Raw genomic sequence first — 15,047 nt, 5'->3', positions numbered from 1 at the left:
AATCATTGTCTTGCTCTCCTTGATTGTTTTCTGTATGGTCTTTCCCTTTCATAGTGGTGGTACCATCAGTCATGAGACTGTCATGCTTATTCTTGCTTTTCCTTGTCTTTAATTTTTAACTGGTTTCTTTGTTAAGCTTTACTACCATGAAAAACAAAAGACACAAATCTAAACAGTCTAGGAACAAAAGTATGTACAGCTTTAGTAAATGAAAACTGCTAACTCATTGGACGTGGTAGTGTACTCCCTTAATCCCAGTGAATTCCAGTTCTAGGATAGCCAGAACTACATAGAGAGAGCATGTCTGAAAAACCAAAAAGAGAAAGGAAAACTTCTAACTCTTAAGGAAATCTCCTAAAGTACAAGATAAGAATATTAACATAAACTATGGTGTTTCTTAGGTATAGCCAGCCTTTTTATTAGGTAGGACCAGATTTCCGTGGTTTAAGACCAGTTTTATTCTTTTTTGTTAATAAAGGTAAAAAAGGTATTGGTGGCATAGCCTTTAATTCCAGCACTTGGGAGGGAGGCAGAGGCAGGTGGATCTCTGTGAGTTCCAGGCCAGCCTGGTGTACAGAGCTAGTTCTAGGACAGGGTCCAAAGCAATGCAGAGAACCGTATCTCTAAAAAACCAAACCAACCAACCAAACAAACAAAAACACCTAGAGGAGATAGATGCAGTACCTTTAAATTTGATGTGTATGAAATAAATCACTGACAGGTTTTTTTTTTTTTTTTTTTTGGGATGGGGGGGAGATGATAGTTTGCTTTTTGTGGCATTGGCTTTCAAAACTAGTATGCTAAGTGAGCACTCTACACTTCCTGTATCTCTATACTTTTGATCCACACTCCATGTTTGACTAAACAGTGGTCTGTTTATGTGCCAGTTTATTTGTTGTCACTTGATTAATGGGAGATTTTCCAGTTTCTCTAATTTTATAAACAAATCTTTGAAAGTTTATATATTATTATAGTTTGTTGATCCAGATATACATTACCTCCAAACAAGTGTAGAGCTATGTTTGATACTTTTTTCCCTGGGAATGGATCTGTGCATGATACATTCATTGTTCCCTGTGGTTATTAGCAATGCTGCTCCTGGGTTTTTGCATATTTCAAGGGGCCAGAGCTCTAAACTCTTACTTCTGTTAAAATGTCTATTGTGCTTTGTTTAGTTTTATACAGCATCTTAGATTAACTTAATGTCAGTAATTTTGCTGGTGGTATCCCAAGGCTTTATCTGCCTTTGTATGTACTATGGCAAGGACTGATGTGATTTGTTTTGGCATTGCTGAGGCATAACTCAATAGCCCCATAGTGACCCTCTGTGGAAATTTTTTCCCCATCTCCTCTGAATTTCTTGCTTTACTTGGTATAAAAGTAGTAATCATATACAATTTATTAGCACAGTACTACCTGTTTCAAGGGTAGTCCACATCCCTAGCCTCAAATTAAACATAGAGATTAGAACATCAGGTATTTATGGGGCGTTTGGGTTTAATTTTATGCCAAATGCAATATGTTGTACCAGAATACAGACTTGTTTTTCCACCTTACGAACGTAGATAATGCTGAGTTTGCAGCAGAGAGCGCAGAAACGTGCAAGCTACATCTTGCGTCTTGATGAGATCAGTCCTTGGTTGGCTGCCATGACTAACACTGAAATTGCACTTCCTGGTGAAGTCTCGGCCAGAGATACTGTGACAATTCACAGTGTGGGTGGAACCATCACTATCTTACCAACTAAGACCAAGCCCAAGAAACTCCTCTTTCTCGGCTCAGATGGGAAGAGCTATCCTTACCTTTTCAAAGGTAAAGTTAGAGCTAACTCATGTTTTTAATATAACCATGATTGTTAATGGTGTGTATATGTGTGTGGCTTGTATGTGTCCATGTGAGTTTGCATGCACATTAGAATAAGCCTGTTGTAGATGAAAGTCTATATTTCTTATGTCTTATGTGATTTTGAATGACAGCGGTTAGCTGCATGTCACAATATTTCACTCTCTGAATCTTGCTTATGAACTTATATAAGCAGACCAACTGAGTACACTTCAGTGTTAATAACTAGTGCTAATACCACTGAATAGAATTCCTTGATGTTCTTAGGTCTGCCTTACTGTGTTTATTCCTTACTGAAAATGCAGGAAGTTGTGTACTCCCAGACCTGTTTGTTACCCATCCTGCTAATTTTGATTTTGTTTTCATAGGACTAGAGGATTTACACTTGGATGAGAGAATCATGCAGTTCTTATCTATTGTAAACACCATGTTTGCTACAATTAATCGGCAGGAAACACCCCGCTTCCATGCTCGGCACTATTCTGTAACACCACTGGGGACAAGATCTGGGCTTATCCAATGGGTGGATGGAGCCACACCATTGTTTGGTCTTTACAAACGATGGCAACAGCGGGAAGCTGCCTTACAAGCACAAAAGGTTGGGTAAAATTCCAAGTGCACCTGTATTCTTACTGGAATATGTATGAACAAGTGTGTATCAGGGCATTCTTGATGACTTTGTGAAGTCAAGCATGCTTGTAATGGATTAGCATGGGCATCTTATTGAACAGTAAAGTTTTAAGACATGTAGTTAGTTGCTAATTGCTCAGAAGTTTTAAGTTTCACATCTTAAATGCTCTTATGAGCTTTTAAGTTAAATAATTTATATTAATTAAATGAAATAATAAGCTTTGAAACCCAGATTACTTTTAGTATTTAATAAGAAAGTTTTAACATGGATTTATTTGATCACCAGTGTCCTCTTTTTCCTTGTGAATTTTATTCTTTTATTCAGACTAAGAGTTTTAACTTTTTAGACCAAAAACCTGGGTAGTTTATATGCCAAGTAGCAGAACTGAGTGGGGTCTCAGGTTAGTTAAGAACAGTTAAGAACGCTGTTCAGGCAGCTAATTAAGAGTTGTTGGAGCGGAAAGACTCATGCCTGCTTTTCTTCGTTTTTATTTATTTTTTGTGGTTCTTGGTCATCTAATTCTGTACCTTAAGTCTGGGAAGTCAAGTTTTGCAGATAAGCATAGGCATGTACTACAGTTATCGAAGAGTAAGCTAAAGATAGGAGGCAGAGGAGCTGTCTAAACTTTGGAACATGTTTCTTAAAGCTGTGTTTATTTAATATTGAGTAAATCATCAATGAAGACTGAAAATATGCACAAATGGGATATGCCTTTAAAAATGAATTGTATTATAAAGAATATAGATTGAATTTTAAGTCAAACTTTTAAAAATGCTTTATAATTTTTGTATTTTCTTGAGTAAGACTAATCTTTCCTTTAAAAAAATTTTTTAAGGCCCAAGATTCCTACCAAACTCCTCAGAATCCCAGCATTGTACCTCGTCCTAGTGAACTTTACTATAGTAAAATTGGCCCTGCTTTGAAAATAGTTGGCCTTAGCCTGGATGTGTCAAGGAGAGATTGGCCCCTGCATGTGATGAAGGCAGTGTTGGAGGAGTTAATGGAGGCCACGCCCCCAAACCTCCTGGCCAAAGAGCTCTGGTCATCTTGTACTACTCCTGATGAGTGGTGGAGAGTCACACAGGTATGTGGCACTTGGGGTTAGGTGTCACCATTTTTACTCTGGCTTTGATCCGATCCTCTTTGTCAGTCTTTCTGGTCTTTTCTCTTCCTTCTAGACTTTATAGTCGAGTCCTATACTTGAGTGTTACTTGAGAGTTATAAAAGTGTGGCTGTGACTGTGAGGGAAGGGTGGAAGGGATGATGGATGAAATAAAAGGTGAATATTGAAAGAGCTGAACTTCTTTATTTTAAAAGAAATAGGGCTTTGGATAGGCATGGACCTCAGCACTCAGGAGACAGAGGCAATCCCATAATCTGTGTGTTCATGATCTGCATAGAGAGTTCCAGGCCAACCAGGGCTACATAGTGAGACCTTGTCTCAGGGGAAAACAAAAACAAAAAAACCCACAACATTCCTGGGGCTGGTGATGGGACTTAGTGGCTAGGAGTATGTACTACTCTTTCAGGGGACCTAAGTTTTTTTCCCATCACCCATGTCAAGGGTTTCACAACTGCCTGTTATTTTGGCTCTGGGGGATTTGATGCCCTTTCTGGCCTTCTCTGTCTACACTAATGTACACATCCACACACATAGACATAATTAATTACAAATTGAAAAGTCTTTAAAAACAATTCCCCTCCCAAACATGCCTCTCATAGCGTAGAGCCTGGGCAGCCATGTGCAGAAGTTTTGAGGGGTGCTTTATGTTAATTGGTTTATTGTAGAAGAAGAGTGTAGGATTATGGAGTTATATTGATTTTTATATTACCTAGTCTCTGTTGGAGGGAGATTGGCTCATGATGTTTACCTGCTTCCTTCTCCTCTTTAGTCCTATGCAAGATCTACTGCTGTCATGTCTATGGTTGGCTATATAATTGGCCTTGGAGACAGACATCTGGATAATGTCCTCATAGATATGACAACTGGAGAAGTAGTTCACATAGATTATAATGTTTGCTTTGAAAAAGGTAAGATGAAATGGGCTTTTGAATTTATTTGAAGGTCAGATTTTTTTTTTTTTTTTTTTTTTTTTTTTGTGTGTTGAGGGCAAAAATACAATGATTTGTCTTTTCAAGGTAAAAGCCTTAGAGTTCCAGAGAAAGTGCCTTTTCGAATGACACAAAACATTGAAACAGCACTGGGTGTAACTGGAGTAGAAGGTGTTTTTAGGCTTTCCTGTGAGCAGGTATGCCTTTTCTCTTTTGCCTTGTAACATAACTGTTTAATGAGCGAAATCCATGGGATGAAGTTATAAAACATTTTCATGTTGAAACTTGTGTTGAATTTACTGAAAATACTTCTAAAAATAGGTTCTCCACATTATGCGTCGAGGCCGAGAGACTCTGCTGACGCTCTTGGAGGCTTTTGTGTATGACCCCCTGGTGGATTGGACAGCTGGTGGTGAGGCTGGGTTTGCAGGTGCTGTCTATGGTGGAGGTGGCCAGCAGGCTGAGAGCAAGCAGAGCAAGCGAGAGATGGAACGTGAGATTACCCGAAGCCTTTTTTCTTCCAGAGTCGCTGAGATTAAGGTAAAGCCCAGGGATATAATATCACTGTCAGCTTTTCAACTGAGTAAATGTACATAAGGGTTGAGTGTGTTAGGGTCTCTCTGAGTATGAGGATCCTGTGTCATCTCTGTTAGGCTGTCCTCCCACACAGGCACACTTACGTTACTTGGAGTTAGGGTAATAATGTTTCGCTGAGGGTAATAATGTTTCACCAGCGAACACTTTGTTTCTTATTGAATAACTTTCCTTCCCTTTCAGTAGTCACAGATCTCAGGCTTATTTTCTGTGGCCTATGAATCTTTCCAGTAAATGTGAGTGTATCGATTATCTTTGTAAAATAGGGGCATTGCCACAAACCCAGTTCCTAGTTGGGATTTTAGGTGAAACAAACAGCCAGGTGTAGCAGCCTTCACAGTTCATCTAACAATGGAGCCTCTGACAGCTCTTTATATTCCTGATCACAACCCTTCTTCCAGGTGAACTGGTTTAAGAATCGGGATGAGATGCTGGTTGTGCTTCCCAAGCTGGACAACAGCTTAGATGAATATCTGAGCCTGCAGGAGCAGCTGACAGATGTTGAAAAACTGCAGGGCAAATTGCTGGAAGAAATAGAATTTCTCGAAGGAGCTGAAGGAGTAGACCATCCATCTCGTACTCTGCAACACAGGTTTAAAATAATAATTGATTTGTACTTCTCAATATATGCTGCTAATAGAGAATTTTTGTGTTTGTATAAATACTTTTGTAATGGCAGTTATTTCATCTGCTTTTTTGAGTTTAACAAAAGCATACAGGAACTAGAGAGATGGCTCAGCAGTTAAGAGCACTGGCTGATCATACCGAGGACCTGGGTTCAGTTCCTATGGCCACCATGGTTTCTCACAAGTCTATATAAATCTAGTTCTAGGTGATCCAGCCCCCTCCTTACTTCCATGGGCTCTTGCACATAAACTTCATGCAGACACACCCACATGAAAGCAATACATAAATAAATCCTTAAAAAGTATACAAACTAGAGGGATCCAAGTGAATGAAACCTCATACAGCAGGCACCCCCAATAGTTGAATATGCAAATGTCTTGCATTGCTTAGAAGCTTTCAGACTACAAAGATTCAGCAATTTTCCTTCAAGGAATCTTAAACTTGGCATATGTGTTAAGAGTTTATTTAAAATGTGTTGTGAGCATAGTTGAGGAAATGGCATGGTTGGAGCAAACCAGAACAGGAAGGGGACATTTGAATAGGGCTTGAGATTTCAAATATGCTAACCAGGCAGTGATGGTGCATGCCTTTAATTTTGCACTCAGGAGATAGAGTCAGGAGAATCTCAGAGTTGAAGGGCAACCTGGTTTACAGAGTTTCGGGACAGCCAGGGCTATACAGAGAAAACCTGTCTCAAACCCCCCTGCCTTGTTCCCAACTAGTCTAAGTTTCCGAAAAGTCCAGCCTTTACTAGATAAAAGGAAGAGCTGCAAATGATCTTTGGCTTTGGTTTCCTGATTAGATATTCTGAGCATACTCAACTACAGACTCAGCAAAGAGCTGTTCAGGAAGCTATCCAGGTGAAGCTGAATGAGTTTGAACAATGGATAACACATTATCAAGCTGCATTCAATAATTTAGAAGCAACCCAGCTTGCAAGTTTGCTTCAGGAGATTAGCACACAAATGGACCTTGGTATGTGAGCATGGGTTCTGCATGTTAAGAGGATGGGATTCTAATCAATGACTACTGACTTTTAAAGTGGTTTCTTTGTGACTATCTTACTACAAGGTCCCCCAAGCTATGTACCAGCAACAGCTTTTCTACAGAATGCTGGCCAGGCCCACCTCATCAGCCAATGTGAGCAGCTGGAGGGGGAAGTTGGCGCTCTTCTGCAGCAGAGGCGGTCTGTGCTCCGGGGCTGTCTTGAGCAGCTGCATCATTATGCAACTGTTGCTCTGCAGTATCCAAAAGCCATATTTCAGAAACACCGAATTGAACAGTGGAAGGCCTGGATGGAAGAGCTCATCTGCAACACCACAGTAGACCGTTGCCAAGAACTCTATAGGAAGTAAGTTGAAGACATCTCTTTCTCTTCACATTGAGGGAAGCAGGGTTGTGTTGTAAGTTGAGGTCTTAGTTAGGGCTTCTTTCTATTGCTGTGATAAAGACTACAACCAAAAGCAACTTGGGGAAGTAGTAGTTTATCTTACAGCTTATAGTTCAGCATGAAGGGATTCAAGGAATTCAAGACAGTAAACTTGGAGGCAGGAACTGATGCAGAGGCTATGGAGGAAGATTGCTCAGCGTGCTTTCATACATAACTCATCCACCTTCCTGTGGGTGACACCTTCCCTCTTGGGCTGTACTCTCCCACATTAATCATTTAGCAAGAAAAGCTTTACAGACTTGCTTACAGGTAATATAGCAGAGGCAATTTCTCAGTGGAGGTTCTTCCCAAATATGTCTAGATTTATATCAAGTTGACAGTAACAAACCAGTACAGTTGCTTTTTTCCCCTAAAGGTTAACATATTTGAGTGAAGTTCCTTTTGTTTTGTTTACTTTTTTTTTTTTTTTTAAAGCCCTTCTCTTTGAGACAGTTTGTCCTAAATCAACCTTCCAAGTAGCTGAGATTACAGGTTCATGCTACCACCCCCCAGATTTTTTTTTTTTTTTTTTAAAAGAGGATGCTTATTGCAAGCCTGAGGCCAGCCTAGTCCATAAGGGTAGACTGACTCATGTGGAAGGCTTTGGGTTCCATTCCTGCAATACTGCAGAGAAATTAATGTGAACTCATTCAAGGTTACTCTTGAAAGACATTTTCTCTTAATTAGCATATACAAGTGTTAGCATGGTAGGATTGTTTAAGGAAGTTATATGTCATTGATTGTATCACTCAGTAAGCCATCTTTGAAGTAGCTTGTGTTCTAGAGAATTTATCTGAAATGCAATTAATGATTTCTCTTTTTTTTTTTTTTTTTTTTTTTTTTTTTTTGAGGATACAATGCAATTTTCTTGTATATTTTGCAGTGTGAATGTTATTTACAAGTAGGAGAATATTACTATAAGCACATGCCTGCTTTATTTTTATAGATATGAAATACAGTATGCTCCTCAGCCACCTCCAACAGTGTGTCAGTTTATCACTGCCACTGAAATGACCCTTCAGCGGTATGCAGCAGACATAAACAGTAGACTCATTAGACAAGTGGAACGCTTGAAACAAGAAGCCGTCACTGTGCCAGTTTGTGAAGATCAGTTGAAAGAAATTGAGCGTTGCATTAAAGTTTTCCTTCATGAGAATGGGGAAGAAGGATCTCTAAGTCTAGCAAGTGTCATTATATCTGCCCTTTGTACTCTTACAAGGTGAGCTAGCTTGCTTTATACTAGATCATTGTTTTATTTTAATCCCAAATTTAAAATACTGGTAGTTTTGGCTTGTGTTAGAGTCACTTTCAGATTTTAACTCTTTTGTTAATCAGATATGTTTTCATTGCCCACATAGACGCAACCTTATGATGGAAGGTGCAGCCTCAAGTGCTGGGGAGCAGCTAGTTGATCTGACATCCCGGGATGGAGCTTGGTTCCTGGAGGAGCTGTGTAGTATGAGTGGAAATGTCACCTGCTTGGTACAGTTATTGAAGCAGTGCCACCTGGTACCACAGGACTTGGATATTCCCAACCCAGTGGAAGCATCTGAGGCTGTTCATTTAGCCAATGGAGTATATACATCCCTGCAGGTGAACACTTTTACAAGTTGGGTTGGGAACATAGTTCAGTTGGTAGAGTGCTTACTTAGCATTTGTGAAACACTGGGTTTCATCTGTAGAACCGTATAACTAAGAGTGGTGGCACATGCCTGTAATACCAGTATTCAGAAAGTAGAGACAGGACAGTCAGAAAGTTAAGGTCATCCTCAGCTTTGAGACTAGGTTGTAAAATAACAACTTTAAAAAACAAACTCAGCAGCAAAACAGATCATCGGGAAAGACAAGGCCCTGAGTTTCTAAGTTGAGGTTAGATAGTAAACATTGTGTGTTTAGATTCTTAATCCAGAAGAGCAATTTGACTGAATGCTGGCTAATCAGTTATTTAAAATGTTGCCATGGCTACATGTGTGCACATAAATCAGGGAATGGGGGAGGTTTGTGGTTCAATGTTGCTTAAGCACCCATTTAAAATAAGAATCAGGGTGTAGTTTTATATAAACTGGGTGTTTTGTTTTGGAGCTCTGGCTGGCCTGGAATTCTTGCCTCTGCTTCATAGTTCCAAGGGTTAGGATTAAAGGTGTATATTACCACACCCAGCCTAACTGTTTGTTTGTTTTTAATTTTGGGCTTTTTGGGCTCTTTGTAGCCCTTGTTAGTCTGAACTTGCCATGTAGTCCATCTCAAATTTATGACAACACTCAAACTTGCAGCAATCCTTCTGACTCTGCTTTCTGAGTGCTAAGATTACAGGTGTGTGCCACAAATGCCATGTATGAGTTGGTTTTAATTTATGGGACTGCATTATCAAATGTATAACTTACCCTAAAGTTAGGAGAAGCATTAAAATATATATTCTCCTCTTTATAGGAGTTAAATTCAAATTTCCGGCAAATTATATTCCCAGAAGCACTTAGATGTTTAATGAAAGGAGAGTGCACATTAGAAAGTATGCTCCATGAGCTAGACAGTCTCATTGAGCAGACGACTGACGGAGTTCCTCTACAGACTCTAGTTGAGTCGCTTCAAGCCTACTTACGAAACACAGCCATGGGACTTGAAGAAGAAACTCATGCTCATTACATCGATGTTGCCAGGTAAATGTGCTTGCTAGCCAGCTGGCAGATCACTGCTGACATATGCCTATAAATACCAGGGCTTTGGCGACTAAAGCAAGAACATGGCCAGTTTGAGTTATGCGGTCATAAAAAGAGAGCTGTGTAGGAGGTAGCTAGGTAATGAGATTCTGAGCTCTAACCTAATTAAAATTTACTTTTAATTTTTAGAGCAAATCTGATTACTAATATGTGCAAGTTCATTACTTCATAATAGTTACAGATTTATTAGATTGTCTGCAGTCCTATGCAAGCTCATCTCTTGTCTGACCTTAATTGCATGCTTATAGTAAAATGTCATTATCATGAAATGGGTAATGGGAAAGTCATGGAACATGCTTGTCTTTTACTAGGAACACACATATTCATTTTAGTGTCTCTTCCCTTTAGTAAGCTTTATACAGCTTTTTGTTGTGCACATAACGTCCCTTTTGTTGTTATGGTTACATGTATGTGCATAAAGTTCAGTGTGTGTATTTATTGTATTATTTTTTTTACTGTCTTAGTGTGTGGTGGTATTGGTGGGGGTAGAGAGCTCACTTGCCACTGTGCACATGTGGCAGTCAGAACAGATTTACAGTCAGTTCTCTGCTTCTACCTTTACGTGGGTTCTGGGAATCTAACTCAGGTTGCTGGGCTTGTGTGACAGTACCTTTACCCACTGAACCCTCTTGCCAGCTCTCAATGTGAGATTTTTTTTAAGATATGGAAGCATTTGAGATGAACTTGGCTGATAAAATGGATACTCCACTTTTAAACATTGTATTCTCTTTAATCCAGAAAAGCAGTTGGACTTTGGAACCTGTTGAGATTGTATAGCTTTCCATATTTACATTGTAACTGTGACTGAGCCCTATGCCCCCTTGTTAGTCTAGAGACTCATGATCTCTTTCTTTGGCATTTTGACATTGAATTCACTGCAGAAATTGGTATATCAGGGAGGGACAGGGAAGGGTTGACTGCCCACCTGATTTCCTTATATGGGAAATTGCAAGTAGAAAGGAAGGGAGTGAAGGATTTGTTTCTTAATATGAGATCATCTGCATGTGCTTATTCTGGTTTACATTCTTTTCTTTGTTTTGTTTAATTTTCATTATGTGTGTGCACATACAGAGGTCAGAGAATTACTTTATGGAGTTGTGTGTCTCCACCTTTAGGAGGGTTTTGTGATTGAACTCAGGTCATTAGGCTTGCATAATCTGATAGTAACTGCCTTTATTCATTGAGCCATTTTAAAAGCCTTCCCTTAGTTATTCTGAAGTAGTATTTTTTTTCCCAATAATTTTCCTTAAGTATATCAGGAAACATGAAATGTGAACATATCTTTCATAAACTGTCATTCTTTTGTCATCCATTCAACAAAAGGGGAGCAAGAGTTCCTTCATATCAGTGCTACATTTAAAAATCTTCTGCTTCCCCCCCCTACTTTTGTTGCATTTAGAAATTGTTTTGTTATCTTTTTTCCTGTTACTTTTTAGCTGCAGCTTCAAAGAGTATAACTTAATAGCATAGACAAGGACCAGCTAAAAGTGATTTAAACTATTCACATAACAGCAGTATCATCATTTCAAGCATTGGTTAAAAAGTTGGCTTAAAAATCTGTGTTTGGGTATGGGTGGGTGTGTGTGTGTGTGTGTGTGTAGGTAGGTCCTTGTGCTCGTGTCAGTACATGTAGATATCAAGTATCTTGCTCTATTGCTCTGCCCACCCCCGAACCCCCCTTTTTTGTTTTTCTTAAATTTGTCACTGTGTCTGGATCTCACTTGATTAGCTATATTCCTAGGATCCCCCTGTCTTGGCCTCCTGTTGCTGGATTCATAGGTGTGTAACACTATGCCTTACTGTTTATGAAAGTTGTCATTTGACATACTCTAAATTACTCAAATTTTTAAAAATGTTTGAAATGAACATAATTCAAAACTCTATATACTCCAAGTGGTAGGTACTTCCATTACTGTGAAGTAAAATCCAGTTACGTGGCTATAGCACCACTGCACCTGACAGTTTTATAGGTCTATACTTTAGAATTAGGTTATTCTTGACAATGTCATATATTAATGTAGTAAAATATCATTCATTCACATTTGCATAAAATTTAGATCACATAAATAGTTATTACACATTATTAAAACTAAGTTGAAATCACTGATTTTATAATGGAATTGGCACTAAATACTGTTTTCTCATAGCAGTTCCCATAATGCTAGCATGTTTTTGTAGACTGTGCACAGCAGCTCTGAGACTTATAGGCTTTTGTGTTGCCCCAAACAAATTCTCCTTCAGGTTAGGGTCCCGTGTCACCTCCCCCCACCTCTGACACAGGGTTTCTCTGTATTCCTGGAACTTGCTCTGTAGACCATGCTGGCCTTGAATTCACAGAGATTGCCTGCCTCTGTCTCTTGAGTGCTGGGATTAAAAAAGATGATGGTTTTAATACTTTTTTTTTTTTTTTTTTCCTTCTAGAATGCTGCATGCTCAGTATGGTGAATTAATCCAACCAAGAAATGGTTCAGTTGATGAAACACCAAAAATGTCAGCTGGCCAGATGCTTTTGGTAGCATTTGATGGCATGTTTGCCCAAGTTGAAACTGCTTTTGGCTTACTAGTTGAAAAGGTAAACATTAACTTGTGTTATGAAAGTTATAAGTATAGTAGTCATTTATAAAGAAAGTGAGCATACCTTCTTTCCCTTTGCCATAGTTAAACAAGATGGAAATTCCTGTAGCTTGGAGGAAGATCGACATTATTCGGGAAGCCAGAAGTACCCAGGTCAATTTTTTTGATGATGACAATCACCGTCAGGTGCTAGAAGAGATTTTCTTTTTAAAAAGACTACAGACGATAAAGGAGTTCTTCAGGCTCTGTGGTACCTTTTCTAAAACATTGTCAGGTAATATTAATGTACTGGGTTAGATTGTGTTCTTCATACTCCAGAAGGGATCATGATGGAATAGGCTTATTTTAATTGTGCACTTGTGAATTCTCAGTGCTTCAAATACGTTTTATCAATCTTAATGGAGTTATTTTAAGTTGATTTTTGCTTTTTTTAGGATCAAGTTCACTTGAAGATCAGAACACTGTGAATGGACCTGTCCAGCTTGTCAATGTAAAAACCCTCTTTAGAAACTCTTGCTTCAGTGAAGACCAAATGGCCAAGCCTATCAAGGCCTTTACAGCTGATTTTGTGAGGCAGCTCTTGATAGGACTCCCAAACCAAGCCCTTGGACTCACACTGTGTAGCTTTATCAGTGCCTTGGGTGTAGACATCATTGCCCAGGTGGAGGCAAAGGATTTTGGTGCTGAAAGCAAAGTTTCTGTAGATGATCTGTGTAAGAAAGCTGTAGAGCATAACATCCAGGTAGGCAAGTTCTCACAGTTGGTAATGAACAGGGCTACTGTGTTAGCTAGCTCCTATGACACAGCCTGGAAGAAGCATGACCTGGTGCGAAGGCTGGAAACCAGCATTTCTTCCTGCAAGACAAGCCTGCAGCGGGTACAACTGCATATCGCCATGTTCCAGGTGAGCAGTTTGCTGTTAAGTGTGGTTTTCCTTACACACAGTTCCTTTATGCCAGTATAAAGAAAAAGATGTAAATTGGTGCAACTGTGCCAAACCAAAGAGAACACTTTTGGGGTTTTTCTGTTTTCTTCTAAATTAATTTGTTAATTAATTAATAGTGAGTATTGGTTATGAATATAATTTTAGTGGTTTTATTTATTCATGATGTATGGCAGTCTGCATCCTGTAATAATAGATGATTAAATTTATCTTGAAATAGGTTTCATTGATGCTTTCAAAAATACAATGCATAGCTTTGGGTCTAAGCCTTTATTTTAGAAACTGCTTATAGAAGAAGCCTGTTTTTTTTCTGTTAGCACCAAACCTAGTTCTGACATCCTGCCTGTAGATTGAGGGTGGTATCCCTTATGGAGGATGACTAGTGAGGATTAGGCAACTATGAAGATGGTGTGCACAGTGTGACTCAGGAATGAATTTTTTATTCTTTTATAAATGTATGCTTTGTCATTGTCAGTATCGTCAGAAAAATTAAAGGGATTGGAGAATGTTAGTTTTTGGAATCTGTTTTGGCATAACCAGTGGTTATTTTGTTTTGTTTCACTTTGGTCAGTGGAATCTTCTGTTCCCTTATATTAGAGGTTTTATCAGCACTAGCTATTTTCTTATATCATAAGTTAGGAAAAGTATTAGTATATTCAACCCTAATCATATTAGTTGTGTATTAATAGTTCTGTGTCTCACACATTGTGGGTGTGAGGTTGGGGGTTATATTTTATGACTTCTAAAAATCTTTTATGCTTTGAAATAGCACACAGTTTGGATTTTAGTCTTTTAAAAATTATCAGTGCTGGGGTTGGGAATGTAGCTCACTTGTAGTTAGTGGTGCACGCACAAGGTCCAGCACTGCATAAACTGGATTTGGCGGTACATGCTTGTTTGAGCAGGAGAGTCAAAAGGCCATCCTGGGCTATATAGCAAGTTTGAGGCCAGCCGTAGCTACATGACACCCTGTCTAAAATAATAATAATAATTAATGTAAAAATATGCCAAAAATTTTAAATTGACAGTTAATGTTAAGGGAAACCTATTAGAAATCCTTTCCCTTTTTAAATCTGGGCACAACTTTTAAGTTGTAAGCATAATATATTGGATTATCATGTACTGTACTGGTGCTAGGAATCAAATCTAAGGCCTTACATACACATCATGTTAGCCACATCACTAAACTACACCCCCCCCCCATTTCCTGTGTAAGTTGTAGCCCGAATGACTGTCAGAACTTTAAAAAAGAAAAATGGATAGTGTGTGGGGAGTTCTTTTTCTATCCAGTTTCTTTGCTAGACAATCGTACAAGACCCACAACTAATTTCACTGTATTCTCTTAACTAGAGATTGACACATCACAAAGACAAGATGTTTTTTGTTTGTTTTGTTTTTAAATGTAGCTCAAGCTGGCCTGGAACTTGCTTGGAAAATGTTGAGATTATAGGTTTGTGCCACTTGATCTGGAAAGGTTGTCTTTGGGGCATGCCTCCCAAATGTAAGACTTATCAGATGTCTAGAGAATTCCTGTTTGAATGTTGTGTATTAGTGATCCATGAAGTTACCAGCCATCCTCCATGTCAGGGAAGTTTTCAGTTGGATGTGATACTTCTCTTTATTGCAGCTCAGTTTTCC

General features: G+C 38.9%; 1 protein-coding gene across 1 annotated transcript in view; it reads left to right on the top strand.

Moving 5' to 3' along the window:
- Smg1 (SMG1 nonsense mediated mRNA decay associated PI3K related kinase) overlaps positions 1 to 15,047 on the top strand; it is a 100,701-nt gene that overhangs the window by 73,989 nt on the left and 11,665 nt on the right. The window contains exons 40-54 of the mRNA XM_051192772.1: positions 1,566 to 1,812; positions 2,211 to 2,440; positions 3,309 to 3,557; positions 4,366 to 4,504; positions 4,613 to 4,722; positions 4,847 to 5,065; positions 5,521 to 5,711; positions 6,549 to 6,721; positions 6,818 to 7,097; positions 8,122 to 8,394; positions 8,534 to 8,768; positions 9,606 to 9,832; positions 12,314 to 12,464; positions 12,551 to 12,740; positions 12,901 to 13,370. Coding sequence (XP_051048729.1) covers positions 1,566 to 1,812; positions 2,211 to 2,440; positions 3,309 to 3,557; positions 4,366 to 4,504; positions 4,613 to 4,722; positions 4,847 to 5,065; positions 5,521 to 5,711; positions 6,549 to 6,721; positions 6,818 to 7,097; positions 8,122 to 8,394; positions 8,534 to 8,768; positions 9,606 to 9,832; positions 12,314 to 12,464; positions 12,551 to 12,740; positions 12,901 to 13,370 — 3,384 coding nt within the window. The remainder of the gene's footprint in view (positions 1 to 1,565; positions 1,813 to 2,210; positions 2,441 to 3,308; positions 3,558 to 4,365; positions 4,505 to 4,612; positions 4,723 to 4,846; positions 5,066 to 5,520; positions 5,712 to 6,548; positions 6,722 to 6,817; positions 7,098 to 8,121; positions 8,395 to 8,533; positions 8,769 to 9,605; positions 9,833 to 12,313; positions 12,465 to 12,550; positions 12,741 to 12,900; positions 13,371 to 15,047) is intronic.

The sequence above is a fragment of the Phodopus roborovskii genome, unplaced genomic scaffold (assembly GCF_943737965.1).
Source record: "Phodopus roborovskii unplaced genomic scaffold, PHOROB, whole genome shotgun sequence".
In the NCBI taxonomy this organism is placed as follows: Eukaryota; Metazoa; Chordata; class Mammalia; order Rodentia; family Cricetidae; genus Phodopus; species Phodopus roborovskii.
Note: the sequence above shows the minus strand (reverse complement) of the source record. Positions and strands in the feature narration are given on the sequence as shown.